This window comes from Lepidochelys kempii, chromosome 2, assembly GCF_965140285.1.
Source record: "Lepidochelys kempii isolate rLepKem1 chromosome 2, rLepKem1.hap1, whole genome shotgun sequence".
Taxonomy (NCBI): Eukaryota; Metazoa; Chordata; order Testudines; family Cheloniidae; genus Lepidochelys; species Lepidochelys kempii.
The window spans coordinates 104,228,239-104,240,404 of NC_136381.1; the positions used below are offsets into that span (position 1 = coordinate 104,228,239).

General features: G+C 45.8%; 1 protein-coding gene across 3 annotated transcripts in view; it reads left to right on the forward strand.

Annotated features, from left to right (window-relative positions):
- The first annotated feature begins 428 nt into the window (after window positions 1-428).
- The window catches only part of NFATC1 (nuclear factor of activated T cells 1), a 147,555-nt gene continuing 135,817 nt past the window's right edge, over window positions 429-12,166 (forward strand). For 2 of the 3 annotated variants that reach the window (XM_073331805.2, XM_073331807.2), the window contains exon 1: window positions 429-959. In XM_073331805.2, the coding sequence (XP_073187906.1) occupies window positions 818-959 (142 nt within the window). In that variant the 5' untranslated portion in view covers window positions 429-817. Of the gene's footprint in view, window positions 960-6,862; window positions 7,226-12,166 lie in introns of those variants that run through there. The other variant, XM_073331806.2, reaches the window with a different exon arrangement.

Sequence of the window (12,166 nt, forward strand, 5' to 3'; positions counted from 1 at the left end):
TCAGCATACAGGGCTTTCCCCCCCCCCTCCCTCCCTCATTTATTTCATGAACTAAATGTGCTGCTTACACATTTGAAACAGACACTCTCAAACTTTTAGAAATCTAATAAGTTTTGGGGCGGGGGGTGCCAGTTTCTCTCTCTCTCTCTCTCTGTGTATGCTCCGATTAAACTAGGTCTTTCTGCAGCAGGAGCTGCATCTTCAGCAGAATCAGAGGCAGGAGAGCGAGGGGGCTCCGCTTGGACTTTTCTCCCTGGCACTGAAGCTTGAAGCCTCCTGCTGGCTCCCCGCTCGTGCAGCTGAGAGGAGCTGGCAGGCCCCGTGACATCACGGGACGCTGGGCGGGGAGAGGGGCTGGGACGGGAAGGCCGGGGGGGCGGTGGCGGGGGGTGGGGGGTGTTTTCCAGCTTTAAAAAGGCAGCCGTCTCCTCGCAGCCCTGCGTCAGAGAGAGACTTACAGATTCTTCATGCTCACTGATCAAAATACACCCCCCTGCATAAGACCCCGGGAGACTGGAGGGAGGGAGAGAGGCGAACTTCCCGGGGGCTGCCTAGCAGGGCTCGCCGCAGCGCGAGTGCCTGGGCTATGCCCACTCGCTCGCCCTCTCCGCTCAGTGACATTGCCCCGGGGACAGCTGCTGCCATCTAACGTTTCCCTTTAGGCTTCCACTGGGGGAGGGGAGGGGGGGGTGACACACACCGCACCCCGGTTTCCAAGCTAGCCAGAGAGCGCGGGAAGCGGGGCGAAAGAAGCCAGAGGCAGAGAGAGGGATTCCCCCCCTCCCCACCCCAGCGTCACCCCCTCCTTGCCGAGTGGATGCCAAGCCCTGGCCTTCCCACTTCCAAGCACTTTCTAGCCGGACCTCCGGATCCAGCTAGAGGGAGAGAAACTTTGGTGGCTTTGCAGCGCTCTTCCTGCCCCTTCGGCAGCAGCGGCAGCATGAAATCAGCAGAGGAAGGTAAAGACCTGGGGTTGTCAGAAGGGTTTGTGCATGCCCCGTTGTTTGCTCCTGCTTGGGATTTGCATTTTGGGGAGGAGGGTGGAAGAGTGTGGCCGGGACCGTGCCCGGGGCAGCTCGTGTCGCGGAGGAAGAGGACCGGCCGCTGCTGGCGCTGGCTGCAGTGATTGGGAAGCGGTGTCCCCCTGGTGTTTCCCCAAGGCAGCCTTGAGGTTTGAATGCGACTTTTTGCCAATAGGTGTCTCCTTTTCCTCTTGCGCTGCCTGAACTTGGCCTTGCCTTCTGGATCCTTGAGCGGCAGGCAGCACAAGCAGATACAATGGAGTGCTTTTTTGGCGGATCTGTCAGAATCACATGCAGGGTCTGTTTAGATTTAAACCGAACGGAGCCATTTTATTTATTTATTTTGTAGTTTGATTAATGCAGGCTCGGGGGGGAACAGTTCTCTCGTCAGCTCAAGGCATCCCAGGGTACTGTGGAGTTAAAGTATGGCTGAGTGTGTGCGGCGCGTTAATGCTTCACGGAGTTGTAGAGCGCGGAGCGAAGTTAGCTTATTGGATCATTTTTAGCCACTAAATTCTGACCTGCAAATAGCACATTGGAAACGATTGTATTATGATGAAGCGCTATATGGTCTTCTGCTAGACTACACCCTATAACTAAAACCGTGTGTAACCTTTCGACAAATTAGAAACCCTGTATAAACAAAAAGTCTCAGCGTAGTCTGAAACCTAATAACGATGATCCCTCCTCCAGGGTATCAAAACAAATAAACAAAAGCGCCAAAGTTTCTACTACTTTATTCTTTCATGTGCACCAGGGGGAACATTTTCTCACACCTACTGAACCCTAATTCATAACATGCAATTATATTATACATTGTGCTACTTCTGACAACTCATTTCCTTTTTTGAATGCTGTCTAGGTGCCCATAGTCCTAAAGTGTTCTAAATTGGAAAATACGCTAGCCAAGTTAACTGGGAAAGATCTTGGGTGCAGGTCTTTTGAAACATTTTACTGTTAGCCCATATTTAGGATTGCAAATAAGGTAACCTCTGGCCACTAGTTGTTGTTTTTTTTTTTTTAACCAAAGGCCTGATCCAGTGACTTAAATGGGAGTTCTAGTCCCACGACATTTTCTCCCCTAAGGCATCGGGAACCCGTGGCACTCTCTACAATAATAAAACTATTGTTTTACAAAATAGTATTACAATCAAAGCCTTTTGGTGGAATCACCATTCTTTTTGTTATGAATGACAGACTGTAGCACAGATAAGTCACTTTCATCTCTTGGCTGGTGTCATGTAGTTTTCAGCTTTCTGTTTTGGAATCAGTATATTCTTCAGTTTAGACTCAAGCCTTCAATCTTCAAAATGTGGGAGGGCGTTTGATATACCGCTCTTCAGTATAATTAAAGTCAAACATCTTAAAAGGACAAGGCGATTAAAAAGTTGATAGTGAAAATGAAAGGAGTACTTTTAAGCATAAGCTTTCGTGTTGCATCCGATGAAGTGAGCTGTAGCTCACGAAAGCTCATGCTCAAATAAATTGGTTAGTCTTTAAGGTGCCACAAGTACTCCTTTTCTTTTTGCGAATACAGACTAACACGGCTGCTACTCTGAAACCTGTCATAGTGAAAATAGTCAATAGTGTTTATTCCAGCAGCTCTGAAGTATGCTGCTTATTTTCTGAGTTTGCACAGGCATGCTAGACTCCTTTTCAGTGTCTATCTTTTCTGCACAGCTGGTTTCACTAGATTTCAGTTGAAAGAATCCTTCCCGTACAATAACTACAAATGCTGCTGAATTATTGGGCTCTGATATTGAAATCATTCAAACTCCTCTTTAGATGAGTTACGTATTGCAATATTAGTAAGTTACTGTCCATGTTTGTAGAGATTTCGTGACTTTTGCCTTCTTGAACTTTCAAATGCTGCATGCAGAGGACTTCCAAAATGTTTAACTTCAAAGACAGTTAATGTTCCAACTTCAAAAAATAATCCAGAAGACAAACAAGCAAAAACATAAATGGGGGGAGGCTAAAAAAGAGAGATTCCTCTTTATTTCTATGATTTCCTGCATAATTAAATAACTTTTTTGATTCCTGTGCTAAAATGTCACAAGCTATCTGCAATAATTCACTTTACTGTTGATATATTTTTCAAGGTGCTAAGAAATTAGGCCAACAGAAAGAATGATCTAATGCAGTAAATACATAGGGGGACTCTACAAGTAAAGATTGACTCTCTGCAAATTAAGGTTTACCACTGCCAAGTGGCAACAATCAGATATATTATTTTAATTTTTAACTGTGAAGAAACTATCGCATCACTCTTCGTGGGGAGGAAAGTTACTGTATAAAGCCTTATGGATCAGTACAATGATGCTTTGGAATCTACCAAAGTATGGAGTGCTGTGCGTTAAAACGAATCAAACATTACTGTTATTTAAAGCTGAAACTGTCTTTCAGACTGTGGTGAACACAACTGGGGCGAGAGCCTCAGCTAGTATTAATTGTTATCGCTCCATTGAAGCCAATGGAGTTACGACAATTTGCACCAGCTGAGGATCTGCTTCAAAGACTTGGGGGGGGAGGGGAGGGGGGAAGGAGTGTCGATGTAACCTTGCAACCATTCAGAGAGTTTTTCTTTATAGAAATAGAACAGGTTTTCCCTTAAGTAGTGAGGGTCTCCCTAGGTTAATGGCATTGTTTTAATCCAGGTTGTTAACAGACAGGACACATTCACTCAGTCTTAACGCATTCCATCACTTCAGTTCTGTATTCCTATACAGTTCTTCAGAGGCGATGTGCCAATCTCAACATTTCACCGGCGACACTAATATTCGTTGGACTGGCAAATCAAACTGTCTGTGAATCGTTCCGAACCATCGATCAATATCGAAGGTACCAGGGTGTAGAAACAAAAATGAAAACGATTCAATAATAAATGTAGCAGATATTTTGTAATGAGTCTCCCTTCCTCCTCCCCGTCCTCGTGTATCATTGGCAGGGACTCAGATGGAGAGCAAATATGTCCTGCTAATCACAAATAGTTTGTTATTACTATTTCAGATGTTAAGGGAAGGCGAGCCGGTCTGAAGTGATGGAAAACTAATCATTTGTAGGAATGGATGTTGACTTTATAGATTTGTCTTCCCTTGGATCAGTGGTAATAACCCTAATGAGTGACTATGAACACTTTTGGGGGTTTGTTAGTTTTTTTGGGTCAGGAAGCGCACTTCTGGTTTACCTGCGCTTTTAGCTATAATTCAGAACCCAAAGGCTACAAAATGCAAACATGTGCTTGAGAAATATTTCTAAACCAGGGCAAACTAAAGCGAAGTGTAGCTGGGTAAAAAGAAAATGAAACTCGCACTATGTAGGCTCAAGGAGAAGTTCTGCATAGGTTACCGCTTTCAGCGAAACGTAGCAACGCCTAGAAAACCCACGGCCACAAAGCTCAGCCTTTTCAACCCGAGCTGCCTAAAGTTAGGCACCAAATCCATATTTAGGTAAGCAATACGTGGCCTGATTTTCAGTCGTGCTGAGCAGTCCCACTGAAGTCAACAGCAGCCCTGGCTCTTTGGCCTCCTTGAAAATCAGACCACGGTCTGAGATGCCGGAATATGATGCTGGCTGTGGAGGACAAAGAAAGAGAGTACATTTATGACCAGTGGAGAAGGCATTCTGTTCTCCCACCATTTTCTTCTGCCCCCTGAAAGCCTTTAAACCAGCCACCTTAGTGATCCTGCTGTTCCAGAGGGTTGTTTTAAGTTGATGCCAATGCCTTGTACGTTCTCTGGTGATTCAGCCTTGCAGCTTAGAACAAACAGTTGGGAGCAAAGAAATAATGGAAACCCTGCAAAGGCAAAGGAGCTTGGTACACAAGCATTACGCAATGTATTAGCCGTCTGTCCTGCCAATCGACTGCCCCGCTGTGCGATTCACGGCCACAACAGCCCACTTCGCTCCAAAACCAGTCCCCACTCAGCCTATCCCAATTCTGGAGCTGTAGTTGAAGACGGGGGAAATTTCAGTTGTTAGCAACACTATCTGTAACCATCATACAATAAGTCAGAGACCACCATAAGTTCAACGTCAGTTTAGTAAATTGCCTGAGGGCAGATGCTGGCCAGCACTGTGTAGCTCATAAGAGACCATTTGTAAGTCCAGCACAACGTTTTGTGACGGAAAGAAAAAAACAGAATGAATTCTGATGCAATAATCATAATAATTAATTGTATTTGCTTGGCACTTTGTAATGGAGTTTTCAGCCATTAGCCTGGAAAATGGTATTCCCTGAGTTTATAAGGGAATGCCGTTTCCATAACTGCTTTAAAAAATATTCCTTTGAAATCTAGCCTTAAAAATTCTGGGAGCTCAACAGTTTCATCTCAGTCCTGGCTCCTGAGGTGGTGAGGTCATTTGCATGTTGTAGCCTTTAAAACTGGCTCGAAGAATGGGAAATAAATATAGTCCCAAATAGAGAAGACAACATTCTTGTAAAGTGTAACTTTTAAAACAAAACAGGGCAAAATACAGAAGACACCATTCAAAGAGCACTGCAACTTTCTTGTCAGCTTTAAAGGGAGGGAAATAATGACTTTTATGTGAACCGCTAATTCTGGGGGTGGGGTGGGATGGAGTGGGGGGAAGCACTGTGCTTCGCTTTTAGGTTTTCATTAAACAATTTGCCAATTCCCCTCAGTATGAAGTTGAAGACTTGACCCAGGAAATTTCCCCTTTCCTCCACCGTACGTGTACAATACAATTGATAATATTAAACGTCCCGTTGTAATGTGTTTTTATGGCAGCTGGCACTAGTGGGTGCTGCAACTAAATGCAAAATATTACGGCTAGCCAAAAACAAAACAAAACAAAACAAAAACCACCAAAAAAACCCACAAAACAAAACAAAAAACCCACCAAAAAACAAAACAAAACAACCCAACAAAAACAAAAACACCACCTCGAGCCACTTCGGTGACCAGAAAACAATAGCATGTAGCATAGCTTTGCACAGACGGGCAAGCTGAACTCCTCCTCATCATGAGGGCCCATTATTAAGGTTTGTCAGTTGGCCCAGAAGAGAGAACTCAGCCCCCTCCTCCCCCGCCCTCTCCGTTTTGTAATCAGTGCGGTCCGGGGAACTTGAAACCGGTGGCAATTAAAATGTGTCTGCCAATGTGGTGGAGAGGCAGAGAAACCCCTTCATTTCCCAGGTTCCCTGGTGGCTACTCCACGGCGGTTCCCCCATCCCGCAGTATAGCTACCCTCCAGCTTGCAGCGGTGGCTTGTGAGCCTCTGCAGCCTTTTCGCTTTGTTCGTGCTTTATTGAGGCCCAGATTATTTATTTTTTTAAGGAAGTTCAGGAACGTTGCAAAAATGGGGGGGGGGGGGGAGAGAATGAGAGAGAGAGAGAGAGAGAGTGAGTGCATCCTGACTGCATTAGTAACCACAAGCGGCGGAGCAAAGCACTGGGTGCTGTCAGAAGCGCGCAGACACGTGTCCGTAGGAGCGGGAGGGGAGGGAGCGGGGGTTTCAGTTTTACTGCTCCCGTTAGCAAAAAAAAAAAAAAAAAAAAAAAAGGAGGGGGGGGACAGAAAAGAGACATCTGCACGGGCAGCGGAACTGCCCCCGGGCGATCGGGCGTTTAGCGAGGGCCACCGCTCAGCTTGACCCTCCTGTCTAAGCAGCCCACCTGTCTAAGCCGCCTCTCGGGGTGGGGCCGGGGGGACACACACAGAGCCCTCTCCTCCTTCACTCGCGCCGAGGGGTTATTTTAAAACAAGGAACTAGAGAGAGGCAGGCAGAGCAACCCGATTGTTTATATACACCCGGAAACATCAACAACGAGAGAGGGAGGATCAGCGACAGGCCGTGGGGAGGGTCACATTACAGCCCAGAAGCCGCCCGCAGCAGCCGGCTGCCTGTACCTGCGGCGAGCCGCTCCGGCCGATTGAATTACACAGAAGTTACAGGGGAGACCAGAGCCTGCTTCTCCCACTGCTCACAGCCCCGGCGGCAGCTCTCCCGCAGCCGGGCGGGAGCAGGAGCCGCGGCCCATCGGCTCCCGCCCAGCCCCCGGTGCCCCAGCCCGAGACACAACGGGCAGAGCCTGAGAAAAGCTGCTCCTTGTCTCCCAGCTGGTGGGGTCGGCGCCGCGGCCGTCTCCTGAGACATGACTGGCCTGGAGGAAGAACAGGAGTTTGATTTTGATTTCCTTTTCGAGTTTAACCAGGGCGATGATTGCACCGGTGGCAAAGGTGGGTACAGAGCAGGCAGCAGCCGCAGCCCTTGGCCGGGCTCAGGGCTCCCCGAGCGGCAGAGCTCCCGGCGGCGTGCTGCACGCTGCAGGTGGCGTGGCGCTGAGATGCCATGTGGGGGCACGTAGGAGTGATCACAACGCGGGGCTGCCCGCTGGGAAGGAAAAGGAGAAGTAGTGGCGCGCTTGGGGAGCCGGGCGGAAGCGGAAGGGGCTTTGTAGGGTTCTCGCTCTTTGGCCCAAGAACAGGGACTGCTCCTGACAGCAGGAGGTGGAGGCACCCCAGTGTTGCTTTTGCCAGATCCTGTTGCCCCCTGGATCCTCAGCGGTGATGGGAGGAGGAGGGGGGTAGATACAGGCTATAATGTTTGCAGGGAAGGGACCCCTTTTGCATTTCTTGGTTTGGGAGCTGGGGTGGGGATGGGGAAAACATTCGACTTTTGAGGGGTACTCAGCCCAGAAAGAAAAATGTTATTTATTGAGTGTGCAATCTACTGGACAATCCTCTGTACAAACCCAGAAGATGGTTGTCTATAGGAGTTTACCATCCAAATGGTGCTCCCTGGGGGGAGGGATAGCTCAGTGGTTTGAGCATTGGCCTGCTAAACCCAGGGTTGTGAGTTCAATCCTTGAGGGGGCCATTTAGGGAGCTGGGGCAAAAATTGGGGATTGGTCCTGCTTTGAGCAGGGGGTTGGACTAGATGACCTCCTGAGGTCCCTTCCAACCCTGATATTCTATGATTCTAGGAAATGAGAGAGAAGCCTGTAATACTAAGATCCACATCTGAATTTTAAATATCATAGAGTTTGGGGATGTTTGCATCTGGGGTTTTGGTTCCGACCTGTTAAAAAGAAGAGCCAATGGTGAAATCCAGAGCTGAGTTTGGATTTCAAATCTTTTCCTCCAACTCAGGGGCCAGGTGTGTTTGATCTTTAGTTGGTGTTGAGTTAGAAGGTACACTTCCGTCACCATGAGACACAATGTGAGAGTCCAATGGCATTTTTTTCATCCTTGGGGTGAAACCTATTGTTTGGCACTGAAATTGGCATGTGGAGAGAAGAGTGTTGTTACTGCATCCCAAGGAGATGTCACTTGCCACTTTTTCAGTGCTGGAGTTGCTCCCAGTCACGCACAACTGGACCCTATAGTGGAATCTTGGAGACACCCGTCCTCCACCTCCCTGAGCATCACTAGAGCTACATTCCAAAGTTTTGACGTTCAGTCAAAGCAACACTCCAAGTATAGTGTTGCAGCTCTTCAATGTGCAGGTTTAATGTGCTGTGTTTGTATTAGCTACATAGTGACCATCTATTGCCCTCTTCTCTGGCATGTGCACGGTGTCTAAATGCATTAATTAATAACGTCACAATGTCTTGCAAATGTGGATGCCGGAAGTTAGGCACCTCAGGCTGAGATTTTCAAAGGGACCCCAGGGAGTCAGGTGCCCAAATCCCATTGAATTCCCTTAAGCACCTTGAAAATATGGACTTAAGCCACTCAATAGAAATAGTGTGATCATCAAAAATCATCTTTCTTAGATGCCTGGCCAGTGTCTCTTGCTCTCATGCTCAGGGTCTAACTGATCACCAAATTTGCAGTTGGGAAGGAATTTTCTCCCAGATCAGAAAGGCATGGACCGGGACGGGGCGGGGGCAAGCTCCTTTCTCTTTGTGGATTAAATTCAGACAGTATGCTAGCGACTGTAGAAACATAGAGGGCTGCTGTCTATAGGAGCTTACCATCAAAATGAGAGAGGGAATGGACCATTTGCTAGGGCTTGTCAGGGCATATCCAACCTGATCAATTCCCTGCCAGTGCAGAAGACTCGGGCATTGATGACTCTCCTGTTTTGTGCCTGCGGACTCCTGAGGACTAAAATGCTTTAGTCTAACTAAAGTCACTGGGCTTAATATAGGAGTACTAGAGGGAAATTTGATGGCCTGTGCTATGCAAAATGAGCAAATGGTCCCTTCTGGCCTTAAACTCTGTCAAGTCTGTTAAAAGGTGTTTGAACAACCTTAGCTCCCGCTTGAAGTCCACGTGATGTGCCAGTGTTTGTCACCCTTAAAACAAAAACAAAACAAACAAAAAACAACAAAAACCCCTCTGTGTGCTCAACACTTTTCCAAAGGCAAACAGCACTTTACAAGATCAGGCCCTAAGGCTGTAGAAGGACTGAAACTTTCATGTTATAATTTAATTGGGGGAGGAGAGAAGGATAGTTCCAAGTCACCATAAAGTGAAAAGTAGTGTGTTTAGGAGCTGTCACAAAACAAGAGGTCCAGTTCCAATCTTTGTTATACTAGTGTGTGCTAACACAATGCGAGGCCCAATATTGTGCAGTGCCACAATTTCCATGTAAGTCAGTGGGAGTTGAGCGTTCTCTACATGTCATCGCATTGGGTGCAGACTGCTGAGCTTATTTCCAAAATGGCACCATCAAAGCTGTCGCTATCCATCATGTGAATTCACTCCACATGTCAAAAGTCCAGATGAATTTTCTGTTGGAAGTGCACTACACATGCTCAATAGCCACTCAGAAACATAATGCCTTGATTTTCTTTGTTGTTTCAAATTTTTCTTTTCAAAATACCTAAGTTGTTTGTGACTATTAGAGCTTTCTGCACCAAGCTTCACCTCCCAGGGAATTCTGATGGCCAGATTTCTATAAATCAGGTTTATTATGGAATCCAAGACAAGTCATTAATTATATTGGCATGAAGTTCCCTATGGTGATCATAATAATTAATATGTCTTATTAAGATGCCACCATTTTGCTACTTTACCTTAACAAAATGGTGACAATTAAATCCTTAAAAAATTCTGCTTGGGTTCTACATGATGGACATGTGACAATTAACTTGTGGTGCTTAAAAGGTATGTTTCTCAAAAGTCTCCTTGCCGATGCATTTCACCAAGACTTACTAGCTAGGTGGTGGTATTATTATATATGCCCTTTTGTTGCATTATGGGAGGAGTCTTTCAACTAATTGATGAGTATGTTTTCTGACCACAGAAGAAAATTATTCTATGGATATCATTTATTTATTAATAATATAATATAGTACTGCCTAGGGGCCACAATTGAGATCAAGGCCTCATTTTGCTAGGTGCTGTACAAATGCAGAGTCAGAGATGGTCCCTTCCCAAAGAACTTACACTCTAAATAGATAAGACAGATAAAGATGGGAGGGGAAACAGAGGCACAGAATGGCAAAGTTGATTTGCCCAAGGTTGCACAGCAGGTCAGTGGCAGAACTGGGACTAGAACATAGGTGTCCTGAGTCTCAGTTCATTGCCTGCCAGCACTGGACCATGCTGCCTTTCATTAGATCCAAATCTATTTACAAATCACTCCCTATCATTCAGATTATAGGTTGGTGTAGTATGAAATATCCTATTCTTAGGCATGAAATAAGGATTATTTTAAATAATGCAGGTTAACTAGATTTATTAATAATACTGAGGAAATATTTGAGCCTTATCAGTTGCATGCTGCTAGGAAGAAAGAAGAGGACGACAAAATTAAATACCCATGTGAATGGTGACACTGGCCAGTTTTTTGTGGGTTCTTTTTAATAGTATTTTTCTTAAGATATCTCCTCCCTTCACAGTGTTTGGTTAAAGTGTCAAACTAGAATATATTCTGAATTGTCCTGTTTCATCTGTAACATGTTCTAGTGTAATGTAATGAACCTCTCTTGGTAAATAGCCAGTTTCCTAAGGCTAAGTAGAAAGTGATTCAAATAGGTGTTGAACACATTAATGGTGCCTGACAGGATATAAATCAGTATAAACATCTCAGAGTTACTATCAAATAACTAAAATGTATGTATTTTATATAAATATAGTCTTTCTTTGAATCATTGACATTAAGAAATCTGAACACTGTGTAGCTGGATAATGGCATCAAATTGAGTAGGGTTGATAAAGAGAAGGAATGGAGTAAGCTCCTGCACTGGTGCAACAAGCTCAGAAGCTCATTTGCATATTCAGTGCTGTTGAGGATTGGGTCATGTTGGGAATAACAGCTGTGGAAATTAACAAAGCTTTTCTGGATCTCAGCATGCAAGGTAAGGCATGATCACTGCCTGGGGTGTTTGCCTCTGGAGAGGGAAGGAAACAAATACTGTGTGTGAAAGGGCTCCTATTGTAGGGAAGCCTTACTACTTTATTACTATCATTCAGGAATGAAGAAGGTATCTCTTCCGTAATAAAATCCTTAAAAGGTTGGTGAACATTAGAGCGAGTTATAGTTTTAATTCAGGGAATTAAACTGAAAGCAAAGGATCATCTGAACTCAAAATGCAGGGGCTATTTTAGGAAGGCTTTTCCCAGTATGGGGCCAGATAGTGGCTTTTCTTTTCCCAGTATGGGGAAGCTTTTCTTTTCCCAGTATGGGGCCAGATAGTGTGTAAGGGTACTGGCCTGCAGGAGGGGTGATCCAGAGCTGCCTCAACTCCAAAAGGAGCTCGGAAAGACACTGGCGAGTTGTGCCCATGGCATCGCCTCTTAATAGGGTGGAGAATGCATTGCCTTTGGTGGCCAGCTAGCTCTGCTGTCTTGTGTGAAGGGGAAGGCTAAGGCTGGAGCCCCACAAGGGCACTAGCATGGAGCAGTATGGCAGGTATCTCTAGTTCCTCCACAGAGATATTGTGGGTGAGAGGGAGGCTGTGTGCAACCTTACCTCATTTCTTCCCTCCAAGTCCCAAACCAAAGTGCACCATGTGAGAGCAAGTACAGTGTAGCCCTTTATAGTCCAATAGACAGAGGTCCGTGATTTTTAAAGGCATTTAGAATTATGTGCCTTAGGCCCCAATTTTGAAAGGTATTTAGGCATTGCGGCGCTCAGCATTACAACATCTAACTGATTTAGGAGTCTAAATGTCATTTGCAAAAGGGATTTAAGCATTTGGGATAGCCTAATCAATGGGGTCTTGG